Below are 21,139 nucleotides of genomic sequence, written 5' to 3'. Positions count from 1 at the left end.
TTAGAGGACATGACTTCCAATACACTTTCATATAACAAAGTTTATAAGAAAAGGTCTTCAACTTTATCCTTGGCACAACAATCAGTTCAATAAACAATACCAAGACTTTTAGTTTCAGGGTATTAATGTTTTGGCTCAGATGCTTGGAAGTGCTCAGGTTGGATTACAGTTGTCATATTACTGCATCTATTATGCTTCCTAAGCCCAGACAAAATTACACTGGGGGGACAAACTCTTCTTTGATGTTTTATATTTGGCAACAGCATTAGCCACTGGTGACTTATATTTGGTGACATACAGTTAGTCATTAGTTAAGCCATGAATAGCTCTGATTCTGTTCAGAACAAGTGACCTTGGTAGCTGTTTTTACGAACAAGACAAGCTCACTCTAAAATATGAATCATGAACTTACAACTACATAAAAATAACATCAAAAGGCTTTCTTTCCCAAGAACATGAAACTTAAGTGAAGGAAAAACTTTTTCAAAGCTGTGAGGCAAATGTATCTCACAGGCATTTGCCGATTTTGGCCATAGGAAGAACATGTGCACTAGAAGGGAAAGACAATAAGATCAAGAGAGAAAACAACAGAAGGAGAAGAAGGAGGGGTGTGGAGAAGATAGGTAGGGGAGTTTGGTCCAGCTGCAGCTGGTACAGACTGTAACCTTTGTGATGAAGGCTGGCAAAAGGCTCGGCAGGCAGACATGCCCAGAGGCCAATATGTTGGCACTTTCCCCAGACTGTCACCCAGTCTTGCTCACTCCACTATCTCTGGAATCTCACTTCATCTTCTTTTGGAATGTATAATTAATATCTCCAACTGGCTGTGAAGTCTTAATTGACTATTTACACCAGTTTTAGAGACATATCAAAAGCACCACATTTCCTTGTCCTACATAATTTACAGTGACTATTGAAATGTGTTCAAATGTGTTCTGTATAGTGTTTCTTCAATGCATCTGGATTGTGATTTTGCAATTTTACTGTATGTTAAACAGAATTGCACATTGTAAGTAGTCATTTAGCAGATACTTCTATCCAAAGGGACTTACTGTACACTTATGACAAGGATGTTCCCCCTGGAGCTCAAGGGCACAATGGCAATAGCTTATGGACCAATCATTTTGGGTCTTGAACTGTCAAGCTTCCGGTAACCAACCCAGATCTTTATTCACCACCATCCCCACAAAAACATTTTAGTTATACAGTAGTGTGAGGCATGTAAGTTGGTACTCTACCAGAGTTCTCCTTGAAGTCTGATTCCGAATCCGATGTTTCTGAGGACTCAGATGCTTTCTCTGGCAGGTTGGGTAGCTGTGCAATATCCATAGGTGTGTCTTTGTACTCTGGATTACTGCCCATAAAAAACATAACAGGCATGTGAAACATCTTTTACTTTCATCTAAATGTCACAGACATTCTGATTGAGACACTGCGGCCAACCCACAGAGCTTCCTAATGATCTCTAAGCCTCACACTCTGACCCGAAGAACACAAGAAATCACACTTTTGTTTCAGAAGATTGACGTATTTGGCCTTAGTCATCTTACAGAACTATTACTAACTCTTTGAAGTAAGAAATACTACCTTGTGGCAGTGCGGGATAAACCAAATCAAAAGCAAAATAAATTCAGAGTAAAGGATTCCTATACCTGAGTACATAGTTGACCCAGATGATGTTCTTTTCATTGGCATTCTTGGCATTGATTGCAATGGTGGCACTAGACTGGATCCAGATATAACCTCCGTTCTTCTGAATCCAGCGGTAATACTTTGTGACACATTGACCTTTATTCATCACTAAAGAATTATGAGAGGAGAGGATAAAAAAGAGAGGAAAAGAACACAGAAAAGAAAAAGAAAGCCAAGAAGATGGAAACACAGGACAGGAAGCAATAAACGTGTTAATAATGGATATTTCATATTAAAGAATTGTTCATATACTCAAAGATCTTGGTGGCAATATTACATATGATAAAATGTAATAACAGCAATTTAAATACAACAATGACAACAATCAACAATGATAATAATATTAACCTGGAAAAGCTCAAGCCAGTCCATTATTTCTTGGAAAGAAATACAGTTCACATTTTGACTTTAACAAATCATTGGTCCAGCAGAGGGTGCTGTGACTGTTTGCTTAGTTCCTCTCAGATTATGTGCACGTTTGAGGCCACTGATGTGAAGACACTGTGGCAGTTGCAATAATTTTGGCTAAATTAAGCACTAAATAGCGATCTCAAATAATATGAATTTGCATTAATCATTGTTCTGCAAAACAGAAACAGTCGGAATCCAAGCAAGGTTGTAAATTCAGATTCTGGGTTTAATTACAGCTACAAATGGCTCTTTCCATAAAAACAGTCCATTGAGAAGAATGATTTATATAAGAATAAGTCTAGTAATTAAAATCATTACAGACTAATAGCTTTGTTTAAGAAGCCGTCCCAAATGCTCCCATAATTGACTTTAGTTCACCCGACTGCTTTCTGTACCAATAAATGTAAAACTAAGCCTTAACTACAGGAAATTAAGACAAAAAGCAGAGTTGTTTATCTGACTTGTTCACTGTGGCCAGTGGGCATACCCTTGCTCTCACCTTCACTCATTTAATAAAGTTTACATGTTACTGAGAGACTACAGAGGAGTTCTATTTTCACTGACTATATCTACAACAATTGTCATGTTAAAAATATACTGTTTGCTTTATATATTTCACATCTGAAATGACAGAATTGATGATAAAAGATAAAATCAACAAGAATGGAGAATATTTATATAAAAAAAGCAACTTATACAACAATATACAGTATACTATGGTAAGAAGAGCTATGAAAATACATATTTAATGGCTAATTCTTTAAAATTAGATGGAAAAATACAGTAATAATGCAAAAGATAGATTTTATATTATACGGTATATTTTTTTTACTTTTCTTTATTTAATTCTGATTTGCACTATTGTCATGGTTAGCAGCTAATCTACAAATACAAAACGTTATGTCCCATGCCAGTAAAATCACATTAAAATATAGGAAAATATATCTGAACAAATTATATATATATATATACAGTACTGTGCAAAAGTCTTAGGAACATAAGATGTTTAATAAAAGCATTTGTCTTAAGATGGTTAATTATATATTCAGCTTGTGTCAATAGGAAATATAAATGTTAAACTCCCAAACATTACTTTTGCAAATAGAAAAGATTAGAACAGAAGAACAGGGAGCCCTGCAACAGATGTGATGGCCCCACAGAGCCCCCCACTGAACGTCAGTCTGAGATTACATAAAGAGACAGAAGCAATTGAGATAGCCGAAACTGAGTACAAAAAACGCATTTGTGCATGGAACTACTTTCTTATGCGAAGGATCAGAATCTACCATTGCATGTTCAAACCAAATGATCCAAGCCTCTCAAAAACATCACTAAACCACTAGTATCACAGCTTGGGCTGTTTCTAACATGTTATTGGAGAAACAATGATGTGTGAGTGTGTGTGTGTGTGTGTGTGTGTGTGTGTGTGAGAGAGAGACATGAAGCATGTGCGATCACCTGTTGATGATGCTGTAGTCTGTTCGTTAGCTTTCTGAACATAATGTCATTTTGGTGAAATGCATCCTATCTTCTCAGTGGAAAAATAGCCAACCAAGCAGGGTATTCATCCCTATAGCAGGTACGAGTCTTTCACTATAAAACCGCAATGTTCTCCGCCATTTTATCCTCTCTAATATGGAAACTCCGGTAAGAGGTAAGCGCCTTGAGTTTGTGTAATTAATCAGTCTGTTGTGTCTCTCAGCTGTGATGAGCCTTTATGCTAAAGTTGTTAGTTTAAAGCTGTTTAAAGCTATTTCCTAGCTTTAGTAGTGTAGTAGTAATTTGAGGGATCACAGAGTGTTGTTGAATAGAAACACTGAGTGATGCTGACTCACTTCACATCACCAACTGGCTTATATTATACACAAAAATTTTATTTTACCTCCACCTGCTGGCTAAAATATGTAATGTCACAAAATTAAATGTAAAGAGACAGATGGCTCTTAACACATCTGCACTGCTATTACACTTTAGTTTAGAACGGCACGAACACAAGCGGAGAGATACAAACAGCGAAGCGTCCGAGTGCTGATGGTGTGAGACCATCAGTACTCATGGAACGTCTCTCACCCAATCAGATTTGAGGACCGACCTGTTGTATATGTATATACAGTGCATTCAGAAAGTATTCAGACATCTGAAATTTAGCTCAGGTGCATCCCATTTCTCTAGATCATCTTTGAGATTTTACACTTTGATTGGAGTCAACCTGTGGCAAATTCTATTGATTGTACAGGATTTGGAAAGGCACACACCTGTCTATATAAGGTCTGACAGCTGAACATGCCTATCAGAGCAAAAACCAAGCCATGAGGTCAAAGGAACTGCTTGTAGAGCTCAGAGACAGGATTGTATCGAGGCACAAATCTGGGGAAGGCTACAAAAAAATGGCTGCATTGAAGATTCCCAAGAGCACAGTGGCCTCCACAATTCTTAAATGGAAAAAGTTTGGAACAACCAGGTCTCTCCCAAGAGCTGGCTGCCTGGCTGAACAGAACAATCAGGGAGGGGCCTTGTGAAGAGAGGTGACCAAAAAACCCATGGCAAAGCATGGTGTTGGTCGTCTGTGGGGATGTTTTTCAGCAGCAGGGACTGGGGAACTTGTCAGCTGAAAGCTGAATGCAGCAAAATACAGAGATATCCTTAATGAAAACTTTGTTCAGAGCCCTCAGGACCTCAGACTGGGCTGAAGTTTCACCTTCCAACAGGACAATGACCCAAAGCACTCAGACAACGCAAGTGTGGTTTTGGGATAACTCTGTGAATGTCCTTGAGTGGCCCAGCTAGATCCCGGACCATACCTATCCACTGACAGTCCCCATCCAGCCTGACAAAGCATGAGAGGCTCTGCAGAGAAGAATGGCAGAAAATCCCCAAATTTAGGTGTGCAAAGTTTGTCGCATCATACCAAAAAAAATGTCTTAATCGCTGCAATTGCTGCCAAAGGTGCTTCAATTAAGTACTGAGTTAAGGGTCTGAATACTTATATCAATGTTATATTTCAGTTTTTTGTTTTTAATAAATTTGCAAAAGTTATCAAAAATCAATTTTTTTGCTTTGTCATTATGGTGTATGTATTGAGTGTAGATTGATGTGATTGATGTTTTAAAACATTTTAGCATAAGGCTGCAACATAACAAAATGTAAAAAAAAAGTCTGAATACTTTCTGAATGCACTGTACGTATATACACACACATTTGTGTGTATATACTAATGATAAAAGAAGACAAGAACTGAAAAGAACTGGTATGATGAATATTACCTAAAAAAAAACAATTTCACATGAATATACTATGGTAGGAATAGATATAAAAATTAAGTTAATGGCAGTTTCTCTGAAATGCACTAAAATACAGTTAGGCAGATTGACAGGCAGACTGACAGGCAGATTAGATAGACAGATAGATAGATAGATAGATAGATAGATAGATAGATAGATAGATAGATAGATAGATAGATAGATAGATAGATAGATAGATAGATAGATAGATAGATAGATCTACACACCAGTCCGCGCAATCCCTTTAAACCCTCATTACTGTCTACAAGTAGAAGGACAATCTTTTCTTTGCCTTTAAACCTGATCTAATCTGCATTACATTTGATGTGCTGGCTTTCTTTGCTCCACCCGGCAGCACGTCTGTACAGGTGAGGCTTATTTTTTTAACCCCCTTTCAGTTACACTGCCATTAAATCAATCAGGGCCTGATTGAGTTATTGATTTAGAGGTAATGAAGCCAACCATTTCTCTTCCCTGCTCCTCTCTCTCTCTTTCTTTCTGTATCTCTCTTTTTATTTGTCAGTGCAGGAGTCATTGGTTGCTTTTGGAGGCTTTAAAAGGAATACGGCCTCTTTAATCTACCTGCCTACTCCTGAAGCCTCAGGCAAGCCTGCAGGACCGTCTCTTTCTTTCTCTACTTCCGTTCTTTCTAATTCTATCTCTCTCTCACTCTCTCTCTCTGCACCAGGGCCTCTGTCCTTCAGTTCTGTTAAATCACTTGGATCCCTTCCATAATAGCAGCTACCTTTCAGATACCCTTTACCCAGCGTGGCCTCACTTGCAGCAGGAGGGGCAGAGGGTGTCACTGTCATATAAAAGTAAGTAATTTACACCCGTGAAATTGCTTTATGGAAAAGTCCTTGCAGTCCACTGGGGTATTATTGTAAAGACAAGCCTTTTATGAATGAGAGAGCAGACGTGCAGATCTGTGGTGACTGTGCAAGGTTTGGCTGGAAAAGTGAATTGGGTTTTTATGTTGTATTCGTCGGATCTAATGGTGTGACTTCACCAGCAGAGAAAGTAAATGTGTTGGCCATTTAGAGAAATGCAGAGAAGTAAAATTACAACTGCGTGGGGTGAATTTTCAAAGTATCATAAAAATTTCAAGGCATTTCGGTATAACTGCAAGTAAAGATGTAATCACCTGCCAGGTGATCAAGGGGTATTTGTATAAAAGTTGTTTTCCCTGCTAGAAAATCTAGCTAAAACCAGTTTCAAATGGTAGCTTTTGCCCATTGAGGGTGCTTAAGTAGAACTAGTTAGAGCTGGTAGATCACCTTTGTTCAAGGTTGGTGGGGAACCATTGTCTAACCTTGGTTCCGTGGCATCGAACTAGCTACCAACATTCCAAAAACCAGCTAGAACACAGATTCCTTTTCCAAACAAAAACATGGACTTTTCAGGGAGCATTCCCACTTCAGCAAAATGTAATAGGCAGTGCATCAACAACTACAGAATGTTTTATAGTGGCCCGGTGGGTACTGCACCTGTTTTGATGTGTCAATTTCCCGATTCCTCCCCCAAACCCTTTGCTGTCATTCACTATTACTTCCATGCTGTACTGCCCCAAAGGCAAAAAGCCCATGAAAAACAATGGAATAACAACAAAAACACATTGAACAGAATAACTAATGACGTAAATACAGTGTATCTGTGGATAAAGACTAACACAAACATCTACTTCCTATTTATTCTGAATCCGTTAAGGAAGAAAACTGAAGAAACATTGTCAACGGTACATGCAATGAGTGTTAGAGCAGTTGTATTTCTCCGCAGCTGTGGAGTCTATCTTCAAGCACAATAAGGAGTGAAGGGAGTTTTTCATTAAAGTCAGTTTGAACTAGTCTTCAGAGACCAGCTCTTGTAGTCTGCCTTCAGGCACAGAGCTTCAGTCTCCTGGGGTTTCTCCACACTTCTGTGAGCCATCGTTTCCCATCCCGCGCACTCTTTGCCTGTCTCTCTCAGCTGGCAAAAACACACTTATACACCCACACCCACAGACCATTTATGCCACGAGTATTATACTCTGTCGTGTAACACAGTGTCTTTTATTAATTTAAGCCTTGTTGGCTCTGTTCTGTAGCTGACACAGGTAAGGTCACAGCTGTCACAAAGCATTTCTGCCCATATATAACACCTACTTTCAAATTGTTTGGGCACATTAATGTAGAATTTAATTCACAGGTGTGCATTTTACAATGGCTTGAAATTGGCTCATCCAATCAGAATGCCAAATCTGTACTATCCATTTAATAAAAGAAGCAAAGCAATTCTTTTAGCAACCCTAGGTCAAGATACTCCATTTAATTATATAAGCTGTAATGCTTTATCAGGCCCTTAAATGCTATGGTCAGCAGTCTATTAACTCTCCAACACCTGCATAAGTAATATATCATACATCACGGCTCATAAAGAGCATTATCGCATACATTCACTCAAGCCCTGACCACTTCTACAGTACAATGCATCAGCAGTCCAGATCTGTTGAGAGGTTTGACCCCACTGATGTCTTCTATCTAACCCCTGGCTCTAACCAATCTGAAGGGCCTGTGTAATCTGATATCAGTGTCTGATTAGCAATCAGCGAGCGATCAGTGTGACTGCTCCTTAGTCACATGCATCATGACTCATGCTCATGTACCTGTAGATTCGGCTTTGATAGAGTTGAGAAGAAAGATGTCAGTGCTGGGAAGAGACTTACTTTTGTAGTAAGGCCACTAAATTTGTACAGTAGTAAAGTAGCTCAACATTTTTCAGAATACTGCAGCTTTTCCACAATCAATCAACTTTTTCTAATGAGTACCTGCGTAGCTACACTGCACTGCTATGTTTTGTCACAATGTATATCAAATGCAGCTTAACCAGAAAACTGGGGCAATAATGAACTACTGTATGGTCCCCTAAACTGTCCAAACTCTCACACTCAAATCAAGCATTGGGAAGTCTGATTCATTAAATTTGAGTACCTGCGAAGAATGGGAAATGGTCTGCATTTATATAGTGCTTTTTTAACCTTAGCAGTTTTCAAAGCACTTTACACAGTGACTCATTCACCCATTCACACACACACACACACACACACACATACACCAATGATGGCAGAGCTGCCATGCTAGGCGCTAACCTGCCATTGGGAGCAACTTGGGGTTCAGTGTCTTGCCCAAGGACACTTAGGCATGTGGAGTCGTGTGGGCCAGGAATCGAACCGCCAACCATGTGATTAGTGGCCGACCCGCTCTACCACCTGATCCACAGGCACTGTTCATCACAGTGTTTTCCACCCAGTAATGTAAGTTTGGTGTTTTATAGTTTTAGTAGTATTTAGTGTAATTTTTAATGTTAAATTTGATATAATTGAAATGCTTACTGTTTTTGTGACAGATAACAATGCTCTGATTGCAAAAATAAATTTGGTTATATATTTGAAATGATGCCGTCTTAAAGAAATGCTCAAAATTCAATACAAGTTAAGTTCAACAGACAGCATTTGTGGCATGTTGAATACCACAAAAAATTATTTCAACTCGTCCCTTGTTTATTTATAATAAAAGCGAAGTTTGCATTTACAATTGGATGTGAATGGGCCAATCCATAAATGTAAAAAAAAAAAACTGTAACAAGGTTAAAGATGGGCAAGGAGGAGGCTTTTCCCCGCCTCTCTAGAGCTGGGAAAGACAGTGAGAGTGAGAGAGGAGAGGTTCCCAGATACGCCGTCGCCTGGTCCTCGATCACTCCTCCACCTTCTGGTGGATGTCAGCCGATCCTCCCCAGGCGGACCGGAGCAAGTCCTCCGACCCCTGGCAGATGGAATGCCCCTCCACGTTTTGCCAGCTGATAAAGAGCCCCTCCACCCATGGCAGCAGCTCCACCACTCCAGGCGGTTGGCAGAGAGCCTCTCCTCCCCTCAGGGATGGCGGCTGTTCCTCCATGTCTAGGCGGCAGGCAGCGGTGACTCCGTCCCCCGGCGGACGGCCACGACTGCTCCTTTGGGTGGATGGCAGTGATGAGGACTCAACAGCAATTTAGTTTGAGTAGAGTAAAAGTACCTGTCCTAAAAACTACTCAAGTAACAGTAAAAGAGTAGCTCATTTAAAAGTACTCATGAGTAGTGAGTATTGAGTACTGGGTTCTGAAAACTATGCCCCTTTATAATAAAAACTGTATGCTGCAATTTAAAAATGTAGCACACATACCGTAATTTACATTCCCTTTTATGGCTGTTTGCAAGAAAGAATAAAAAATATAGGTATTTTATAGGTGGTTTTGTGATTGACAATTTGTAAAATACATCACTTATCTATGATACTGTAAACACTACATTAATCTGATTTTAAACATAAATTAAAGGTTGACATGATTACAGAAATGAAAAAATTAACATATTTTCAATATCATAATGTATGAAACATTTACATTAAAATCAGTTTATGTGTAGGGTCTAAATTTTCCTTAATGCCAACTGAGAGAGTTATTGTTGCACATAAAACCTTTTTAAAACAACAAAACCCCACTAAAAATGCAGGGTCATTTGGAGCATCATGTCCTGCACAATAGAGGCGTTATGAGCAGTTGTTTGGTACAGGGGCAACATCGGGCTTTAAAGGAATACACAAAAATGAAAAGTCTCTTATCATTTAGTCACCCTTATACCATCTTGGATGTGTATGACTTTCTTTCTTCAGCAGAACACAAATGAAGTTCTGCTGAAGAACAACGCAAGTGAATGGGTAACAACATTTCGAAGCTCCAAAAATCAAATAAACACACAATACTAGGAGAAAAACATCAGTGTGCTTTTTTTGGAACACTTACAGCCCAATTCTATTCATTTATTGTTTAGTTTACTTTTGAAAAAATGACGGCAAAATTCCCTGTATGAAATTAAATAAATTACCAAATGGAAAAACATTAGATTCAAGCACTAGAACTATATATGCCTTTTCTTTACACAAACTTAAATTAGCTTTACCCTGTTCTGTAGACAAATTTGTTTTGGCTGAATGACATTCTCAGAATGTTCTGCACTTTTTCAAGACTATAAACTATCAGAACTATTTGTCTAATGCTGAGTTCACTTTCAGAAAACAAGACTTTGAACATTTTAAAAATGTTTAAATATTTTAAATCTAACCCTCTTTACCTCGGATCGCATTTGCTTAGCTTCTTCAGAAAATTTAAATTGCATTATGCCACTAAAATTAATTTTAGATCAAGTTCAGTTGGTCGATAAAAATTGCTGGAAAAATATGCGGGACATAATGCAGTTGTGATGGCAATCCTTTAGGTTAGTTGATTGTTTAAAATAGCCTACTGAATATCAGGAATGTATTATATGTAAACCCTGATATTACACCACATAATAGTTTTCTTTAATAGCTTTGCACACAGCATATAGGCTACACATGGATGAATGGTCCCTATACTAAGACTGTAAGTTTACCTCACTAATTGGTGCAGGTTGCCAGATTGAACAGGGCCATGACGATTTGCTTTCGGGTCAGAACCGGTGGCATCCTGCGATAGGCGCAACATCAGGACCAATATTACAGTCTTATCAAAGTGTTTTTTTAGGCATGGCATCATCATGCACACCATTTTTATCGATGAAAGGCCATTTGAATGGAATCAGGCAGAAGACGGCAAATTTAGCTAAATTTGTTTTACGCATTTTAACTTTGTTGATAACAAAATAGCGTGAAAAGTGGAAGGAAACTAGGCTACAGTCAAGCAATTGGCCTTTTACTGTGGAAAGCCTTTTCAGGTGCAACCGTTATGTTCAGGTGTTGAAAGGCATCTTTTTAAGGCATCTTCCACATCCATTACAGTCTGCGCCAGATCTACTGCTCCCATTCAAGTTTTTACATTTGATTTGATTTGACGGGAGTCAAGAAACTCTCCCTAGCCCATCATGTTGATGGATAAAATAAAATCAGGACACAGACGGTGGGAAAATAGCCCATTTAAAGTACAGTTACAGCACTTAAAATGTACTCAAGTAAAGTATAAAATTTTTAAACTACTTAAAAAAAGTATAATTCCTGGGAAAAACTACTTAATGACATTAATGTGAGTATTTGTAATTCGTTACTTTACACCCCTGTCCCTCTCCTCGGTTAGGCATGCATAGTCACGGGCCGGCCCCGCCCTCCTCCTCGTCACATGCCTCCCTCCATTTCCTCAAGCTGGGAAACCCTGTTCTTTTTTTGCTGCCCTTTCGGCCTCACCTACCAGCAGGCTTTTCCCCACCTCTTTAGAAGTGGGGAGGGGGACAAGGGTAGGGGGAAAAAAAAGGAAAGGGAAAGGGCAAGGCGGAGCATCAGTGAGAGAGAGAGAGAGAGAGAGAGAGGGGAAAAGCCTGCCGGAAAGGGGTGGTGTACATCATGCTGGGGGTTCCCCGGCCAGAGGCAAAGGAGGGAGGAGTGTGACGAGGAGGAGGGCTAATCAGCCGAGGAGAGGGATAAGTGCAGCTGGATGCTAGAGTTCGAGAGAGAGAGCCACAAGCAGCTGCCGCATCCCACTGCACTTATCCCTCTCCTCAGCTTATTAGACCGATTGGGGGCTGGGCGTGCATAGTCACAGCCCAGCCCCGCCCTCCTCCTCGTCACATAAACATCGTTTTAAAAGTTTAGTCACAAGATGTAAACATATGTGTTAACATTATTTTAGTGTGATAAAATAATTTACTAACCTTTTCTGTCAAAAGTTACAGTATATAAAATATTACATCTTTGTTGTCGTGACGAATAACGCTGGTAAACCCTGTAATCTGGTAAATACTGCAGCACCAGTAAATCCCTAATTCTATAACACTAAAATAATTTTAACACAAAGTTTACATTTTGTGGCTATACTTTTGATACTCGCCCTATTCAACTCCATTGTAACTGCAATTTTTGTTCCTTTTTTTTTATATAAACGAGGGACCTATAATCAACATATTCTACAATTGTTGTTGATTGAGCTTAACTTGTATTGAACCCGGAACATTACTTTAAAGAGCTTAAAATTATTTTCTATTAGTAGCTACTTTTTGTTAGTATCTTGTAGTGCAGATAACTAACTTTTCAAAAGAATAGCTAGACTTTAGTTTAATAGTTTTTAGCCAAAGTCTTTCTATCAAGTCAGTCCATTGTCGGCCATCTTTAGAATGCTCTCGGGAGGCTATTTCCAGTTATGTCAGTGCAGCTACTATCTACTTGAATGGGGAAAGACCGAAATCTCAAGAACGGTTGGTCAAGATTGCGATCAAGGATAATAGTTTATAATATTGGAATCATGAATTGTGCTTCTTTACCTCATACTATGCTAAAATGCAATTTTCCCGGCTTGTATAGCAAATGTGCATGGGCATTAGCGAGTTGATTGACATGCAATGTTTTTATCTAAAAGGTGATTGGCTCTTTTACCTATAAGGCGGGACTTCCTTTCTATTAAAACAAAAGTGACCCATCTCTGCTAAATAGTCTCTAGTTAAGCTTAAAGCTCGGCAAGCTACAGTTTCAAAGAAGCAACGCTGCTTCTAACAACTACATCGCATTTTATCATACCTATTATGAACATATGGATTAAGATGCAGGAACATCAGCCCTACCCATTTTTCTACAGTCGCAACATGAAGCCATTCACAGTGCTGTTAGATTTATGTTGATTGCCGCCATGCTAATGTGTAATAGATGGTTAGCAAGCCAGGGGTAGCTGGGGATTTGCCACTCTCTCTTTCTATCTATCTCCCCCACCTTTCACACTGTCTGTCTCTGTCTGCTATCAATGCAATCGAGGGCTTCACTCCTCTCTCCTCTGCCTCCACTGGGTTTCAAATCAAGGTCTAATGGACCCAATCTGGTGGCTTTTTAAGGCAAAGGGACAGTGCAATACAGTGGTAATTGCGCTCTAATTCAGTTGAACTCCCAATATCCACTCAGACAGCACACAAATTCCCTCAGCAGCCCCAAGGACACCCGCCCTCCTCTGCAAACACCTTATAAAATGAGGGATTTATTCCCCGTCTCCTCCTCTTCCTGTGCTTCGGCCCTCACTACTTAAATAATGGCAACCCGACTGCCGCAGAACGGTGCACACATTTACAGTATGGAACGCTATGCCGCTCTCGATAATGCCTTGAATTCCTGCAATCATAGTGGAGGGGGCGGAGTGGAAGTTGTGCTGCCAAAACACACTTAACAGATGATTTAGGATATTCAAAATGTGTGAATGTTCCTATAGATGGTCAGTGGCCCTCCTGTCGAGAGCGATGAAAGCAGTATGTGCAAAAGGTTGAAGAACCGTTAAAGAGCTCTCCAGCAGTGGATCGGCACAGATGAATACTACATGACATAAAATGCATTCGAAATGCAGTGCAGTTAAGTTGAGAGGAGCGTCTTAATATGAAAGGTTGAGAGTAAAGGGTACGCCAAGAGTAAGATTGAATTTTTGTAAGACTAGAATTGACAGTTTGGTTGAGAATGCTACAAATCTACTAATTTCAATTGGGATGGTGCAAAGACAAAGAAAAATCACAAGGGTTTGCAAAAGTGATGGTCAAAATGGCAAAATGTAAAGGAATAAATCACTCACAAATGACAAATGTAATTGTCTACTTACCCTTATGTTGTTCAAAACCCATATGACTGCCCTTCTTCCTCAGAACATAAAAGGACATTTTGAAGACTTGTTTTCCATGCCATTTTCCGTGCAATTATAATGAACAGGGCAGAAGCTTTAATGCTTACAAAGGATGCAAACGCATCATAAAAGTGTCATAAAAGGGAATGGTTTGACTGGTGCGCTATATTCCAAGTCTTTTGAAGCCAAACGAAAGAATTTTGTGTGAGAAATATGTAACAGAATATACAAGATAAGCTCAATCGACAACATTGGTGGTGTAATGTTGATTGCCACAAAGATTTATTTCGACTTGTCACAATTTTTCTTTTAAAAAAGAAAAATATTGGTTACAGTGAAGTGCTTACAATGGTGAATGGGGCCAATCCATAAAAATGAAAATACTAATTGTTCCAAAAGTATAGCCAGACGTAAATAATATGCATGCTAACATGTATTTACACATTTCTGTGTAAAAATACAGTATATCCAATATGAAACCTAAAACCCTAAAAAGATCATCAAAACGACAATTTAAACAGCTCAATTAATACATGAGTTTTAACATAGGAATTCTTGTAAGTCCTTTTGTAAAATTAAAACAATAAGCTTGACAATTAACTCCCAAAAAAGCCCTTAAACCCTCCAAAAAATTGGCCCAATTGACTTCCATTTTAGGTGCCTCAATGTAACCATGATTTTTGCTCTTTTTTTAAGAAAAGGAGAATGAGATTGAGCTTATTTTGTATTGAACCCAAAATATTCCTTTTAATAGTTAATCCCAGAAAATCTGCATGTTCATGGGAGTTCATAAAAGAAGTAGCGCTGTGCAATTTGTGAACAAATCATTATTTTCAATTTATCGGATGATCCGGTTCACAAAACTGTTCTGAATGATTTGTTCACATATTAAACTGCTTGAAAGCTTCAGTCCCCATTCATTGTAATTGCATGGAAAAAAGTCTTCAAAGGTTGGACTTTTGTGTTCTGTGAAAGAAAACCATACAGGTTTGGAATAACATGAACATGTAAGTGATGACAATTTTCATTTTTGGGTGATCTATTCTTTAAAATTTATGATGCAATGCATACTGACATAGGCATCCGTTGACCAATGCGAATGTAGTCCTGCTTGCTTTCAACCTCTTTCCACACCCTCAAAACAGATCTTATGCATTCCTGTTGGTCAAATACTCCAGCAGAGCTTTCTCTAGTGTATAGGCTCCCTAAGACTGTCAAACGAATGAGATTTTCAGCTGTATTCTGTGTCTGGCAAGTGATATGGGGTTTGTTTTGAAGACGTGAGGTTCTTATTCTTCATAGTCAGTTATGAGAAGAACCCCTAGCATGGATAATCTTGCCGGTCACACTGCTGTCCCATTACACTAAAGTGCTGCAGTGAACAGATTACACAAGCTTTGGCACGTAACACACTGTGCTCTCTGGATGTCATTGACCAATGATCAATGAGTCCCACTAAAGCATGTCAGGACACTGAATCTTACTCTTAAACAACCATTCTGTAGTTTTTGGCACTGTTGGGTGGCTGCATAGATTGATTGGATGGATTTGGGAGCAGATGTACTCACATTCTAAATGGCTTTGCCGAATGCATTCCACGTCCTCAGCATGAATAAAGTGATAACATCTTTTTCCTACGATGTCGACAGGTGTCAGGTCCATGTAGTCGCTGATTCTGGAAAAGATTACGTCAACATGAAATCAAAATTGAACCTGTTCATTTCTTAATCCACATTTCCTGGACTTATTGTGAAAGATTTATCTGATAACTTGCTCCCAACTGAAATAGTAAGTCGGCATGTTGTTTCTGGGAGTTCTAGTACCCTAGGATCGGCCACATTATGTCGACTCATTGACAAGCGCCATATCCTATCAGACATTTTTGCATCTGCTACAGTGTGTTTTTTACCCTGTGGTGCAACTGGAAGTGCATTGCGTCAGCAGTGTGGAAGACCTGGGTTTGGGTGCCACTTTAAAACCAGGAAGTAATCGCGTTTGCGTAATCGGTAACGAGTGCAATGTGCATTCCTCTTCACGGTTTTACAGCCTGTACAGCTGAAAACAACTTTCTTTACAACTCTCTTTTGTCACCCCTCAGTGACATTACACTACAGTGGACAAATGAAGCTTACACATGCCCATACGCCCAACAACACTTACCACTTTGGCCACTGGGGGCAATGTTTTGAATTTTGGTAAGCAGAGATCGATTTTAGCTAAAGAAAAGTCAACCTAATGTTTCTGATTTCACTGTGAGATCAGTCTGGATGTCACCAATATCTCTTACTTTTCAGTCCCTCCACTCCCACGTGTCATCTAGAGACCTCTTTTCACTATGTTGGTTTTAATGTTCATACAAAGAATAATCACCAATAAACAGAAGCAGCTGTGGAAATGATTTTTGGTGAATTCAAGTTTCGAAAGAAATTGTGAGTGCTTGTACCTGTACCTTGGTACTTGCAGTAACCAATAGTGGTTGACCGACATATCGCCAAGGCTGACAAATTGTGCGATATTCAGAATTTTTAATTATAAATACATTTTTTCCCATTTGTTTCTTGAATGTGCTGAGAATCGTCTGCTTGCATGTGAAGTGACTGAGACATGTAAATGACGAGTCAAGGTTCATATTGTTGTTACATGCAATCATGTTACTACAATAATAGACCTGTAATTTAAACGATCCACATATCAGAGCCGCAGCAGATGCATTTGAGCTCATACTGATGAAGTGTTGGCCTGTTTCTTTCTCCCTCTCTCTCCTCAACAGTTCCCTGTAACATTTATTTGTCTTATCTAATGATAAAAAGGCAAATATCAATAAAACTAATATCATATACCGTCTGTAAATATGCACATATCTCATTTAAACAGATGTAATAAACCAACCTCACACAACTTCAGCAGATCCGGCATGCTGTGGAGCGCTCATAAATCATCCTCTGAAGCACATATTCAAACAGTCTCTCCTCAACAGTTCCCTATAACTTTTAACTGTCTTGTCTAATGTTAAAAAGGCAAATATCAATAAAACTAATACCATATACCGTCTGCAAATATGCTTATATCTCGTTAAAACAGATGAAATTCATGAACCTCATGAAAATCCAGTGATTTCTTCCCGTTGAGTGCTCATCTAATATCCTCCTCTGAAGTGCGTATTCTATCAGCCAGAATCAAAACTTCAGGATCAGGATCAAAAGTTCCTCTGATTCACAAATCATGACGGTCAGTCCATGACAATTCAAACAGGCGATCCAGGCTGTTTAAACTGTCAGGAGATTGCTGCGGCTCGTGCTGGATCCGCACGAGCGTGTGAGTGCAACTTCAAAGTAAAAGCGCTTCATGTGCACTTTAATTAATGTCTTATTCGCTATGCACTGTATGTACAATTGGTTTGATTCTGTATTTTTTGAGAAAGTGCAATTGCTAATGTGCACATCAAAGCCATCCATGGTTGCTGGACTACTGTGTGTACTGTTATTTCCTTCTTCCTAATATATTAACAATTTCTTCATGTGCAAATAAATTACTAAAATTTGATGACTAAACAGAAATTGCCATTTTAAATACAATATTATGTTTTATATTTTATATTATTAAAGTTAAAAGTTTAGTGTAAAACTGAGTAAATATAGTACTAAATAATATTTTATGAATTTTTGAGCAATTTTATGTTTATGTTATTTACTTCATTAAATTGTGTGATATAGTGGCATTGTATCGGCCTATCGGCCGCCCTGCTTTCTGGATATCGGCATCGGCCATTAAAAAACCCATAGCGGTCCCTCACCAAGGAGCAACCAATCAAGTCTCTGCAGTGTTCAGCTCCAATGAAGCCATTGGATACATCGGTATGAATAAATAAACAGTCGACCAAAAGGAAACATTCTGACTGATTTTACAATTATTTAACAAGTCTGTCGAGCAGTCGGGCAGAAACCTCATTGGTTTCAACCTCAGTAATATAAATATTCCGATTTTCCAGCAAAATAGCCCTTTCTGTAAGCTAAATATTTTGCACCAGACTTTGTTCATTCAAAGGGTTTCCATCTGTGATGGCAAGCTATCAGCCAGTTTTCATTATAGTCGTAATATTTTCTGACCTTCTGCAGCTTTACCAACTGTCAGTTGAATCTAAATGCAATTATCACATAGGTACTGAAATTATGATAAAAACAGGTGGTTAAAACCATACCAAATACAGTTAAACTGGGTAAATACCATTTAGCAGTGTATTTTAAGAAATTATTTGACTTCACCTTGTGTGCAATGCTTTTTCAACAAGCCTGTTAAAAATGCACCCAACTGATCTCTATCCACCTCCATTTTTAAGCAGGCTTTTGCTGTGATGATAACGCCGCTATAGACTTGGCCTGAATCCATTCTCTCATAAATATGTTAAGTGCAGGGGAGTGGTAAAAATTTTAGCAGACATTGGGATGACTTCAATCCAAGAGATATAAATAAAACTAATAAAACTAATATGATATTTCCTTGCAAGCCAGGCCACATTAAGATGTTCTCATTTTCATCAGCTGCAGTGGAACCACAGATGTTTTGTAAGCATAAAAAGAAGGCTTTTTCTTGAATGGCTTTTCAAACGAGCAAAAGATGTTGAAACAAGGTCATACTAGGACCGGTTTAAGCAGAACTCATCTCTTTCAGCTCCACAATGAACTGCACACAAATATTTTTGTATCCACCTGTAGATTGTAGGCAAATACAAAATTGTGCATGTAGGCCTACAGTTTAATTTGCAATGTATGGGGGCGGTAGTACTACACAACTGAATGCAAACTCTTGTACTTTTCACTGTGCAATCAATTTCTGATGGATTGAGATCAAATTGTGCTAAATGTTATCTCATTACACAACTAAAATGGATTGGGAATGTCATTTTATGTTGACTTTGCACATACAGTATTACGTAAAGAGCGCGTTACCTATTTTCACAGTAGACGATGTTGAGATCCATGTTGACCCGTGTAACAAACATCTGGCAGTCGATCCGAACCTCGTTGATGGTGGGCGGAGGAAGTGCATGTGCAACCACTACCATTCCCATGATCTGATTGGGTACCGAACGACTGTGCGTTAATGCCATTCTTATCCTCAGTCTGCCGGTAATGTGGATCACCTTGAAGAAGACACAGATGGAAAATTAAGAATCAATTCAAACTCAGTGTCTTAAGTGTTACACACAAATACCTTTGTAGGCATCAAACAAAAGTATTACATCACAATAAAAGAAAATGCTTTGCACATAATTATGAACTAAGTAAAACATGACCTCAGAAAATTGAATTGTGTCTATGGCACTCTTTAATAATCTAGCATACACTTGTTTGTACTAGTATGAACTCTAGTCTACAATTGGCCAAGCTCCAAACCAAGATTTTTAGGTTCTTCTACCAGTTGAGCACGTTCATAAAATAATAAGAAACACAAAAAAGTAAAATTGTCTCTAAAATAATCGAAACACAACAAAGGCAGGGGAACTAATGACTTTTTCTCTGGCTTTAAAGTTTGTGATGCTTTAAAGTCTTTGTAGCCCCATTTGCCCAGAGGATGCATTGTCTAGATCGGCAAAAATGTTCCTTTTTGGATCCACCCATTTTAATCACCCTGGGAAACCTGGAGGGGATTATTTTTGTAGTTTTTAACTTCTGACACTATACTTTCATTGGTTCACCTCAGAGATTTGGTCAGATGCTATTAGCATCATTCATATAGACAGTCTCGGCCCCAGAAGTCACTGAACGCTGAGGCCGGTGGGCCTCTTTGATGCTTTGTATGTTTCCGCTGAGGGATAAGCAAGCCCATGCCTTGGGACTGACTGACTGCCACTGTCACTAAAAAGAGTGAATCTTTGAGGTCCTGGTTTGGAGTTGAGAGAGTCTGTTCTAACTTTCACAGAATCCTAAATTAGAGGCAATTACAAACGATTCTAAACTTTGATGACATCTGTCACATTTAATCTTAGCTGGAAATTTTATTTTGGGTTTTGAAAAATATATTTTCATTCTGTGACACTAGAGCTCTGTTCAAAAACCTAGTGCACTGCCAACCTAGACAACATTGTAAGGAATCATAGGTGCGCTGTTCCAAAAGGTCAGTAGAAAATGATGTTGCTTTCTAAGATTCCTCGTTATGGTCAAATTCTGAGGCAGCTTTGCATGTATCAAAAGAAATGGCAACTATTTAATTATATTATGTTCAATAATGAAACAACAACATAAAACTAGTTCACTCTAATAACTGTCGCTATTTTACACACTATTTATGTGTGCTATGTATATCTGTGGTTATATAAGTAGTGTTAGGATGCTTCCTTAGAAGAGAGCGAGGCAGCTCACTAGGTTTTGGAACAGAGCTCACATATTGTTAAATCCTTTTTCTGGAATGAGCATGTTTGAAGCTTCTTTTACTACAACTGTTTTTCAGATTAAGCAATATTTACTAGGAATGGGAATTGTAAGGATTTTATTTATGATTCCTGTTCCGATTCTGATTCTCCTTAACTATTCCTAACGGTTTCTTACCTGTACCATTAATTTGACTTTTAGTGGTACATTTGAGGAAGAAATAGTTGGGAACACTGTAAGAACAGCAATTCTTATTGATTTTACTGCCCTCAGCAGCCTGCAATTTCATATTTTATAACAGAACAGATTCTTGCAAAAGTGTTTACACAGACTTTTAATTAAGATATTTTATGAATCCATTATTATTATTCAATCGGGAAGACACGCAGGCTTGAGTGAAGTTTAAGATGCCATTTATTTGATAAATGTAAAACAGAAAGTAATGTCTCTCTCTTTGGCGTAAGCCCCGTCCGGAGATAGGAGGCAGGGGCGAGGAGCCTACCCCTGTGCGGGACAGGGCTCAACTGGTTGTGGTGGGGTGGTGGAGGTTGCCGTGTTAGCACACTGAAACAGCAATGTGATAGATTGTGAGCAGACTTATAAAGCAATGGCTTACATGCGATTGGCTGGGAATTACCCAGCTAATGATGTGATGATGTACAGCTGCTAGTCTTCCCGCTAGAACTATGCTGCACTTCCATTTATTATTATTACATAAAATACCACAGCACTGCTTTACAATAGTGTAAGTTTACATTTGTTAAC

At 38.8% G+C, this 21,139-nt stretch overlaps 1 protein-coding gene across 2 annotated transcripts in view; it reads right to left on the bottom strand.

Moving 5' to 3' along the window:
- LOC127662150 (neuronal PAS domain-containing protein 3-like) overlaps positions 1–21,139 on the bottom strand; it is a 354,219-nt gene that overhangs the window by 4,913 nt on the left and 328,167 nt on the right. For both annotated transcript variants that reach the window (XM_052153191.1, XM_052153192.1), the window contains exons 8-11: positions 18,953–19,146; positions 15,575–15,681; positions 1,653–1,800; positions 1,239–1,354 (exon numbers count right to left, since the gene is read on the bottom strand). In XM_052153191.1, coding sequence (XP_052009151.1) covers positions 1,239–1,354; positions 1,653–1,800; positions 15,575–15,681; positions 18,953–19,146 — 565 coding nt within the window. The remainder of the gene's footprint in view (positions 1–1,238; positions 1,355–1,652; positions 1,801–15,574; positions 15,682–18,952; positions 19,147–21,139) is intronic.

Source organism: Xyrauchen texanus, chromosome 22 (genome assembly GCF_025860055.1).
Source record: "Xyrauchen texanus isolate HMW12.3.18 chromosome 22, RBS_HiC_50CHRs, whole genome shotgun sequence".
Classification (NCBI taxonomy): Eukaryota; Metazoa; Chordata; class Actinopteri; order Cypriniformes; family Catostomidae; genus Xyrauchen; species Xyrauchen texanus.
The sequence above is the reverse complement of the archived record's forward strand: the minus strand, read 5'-3'. Positions and strand labels throughout refer to the sequence as shown.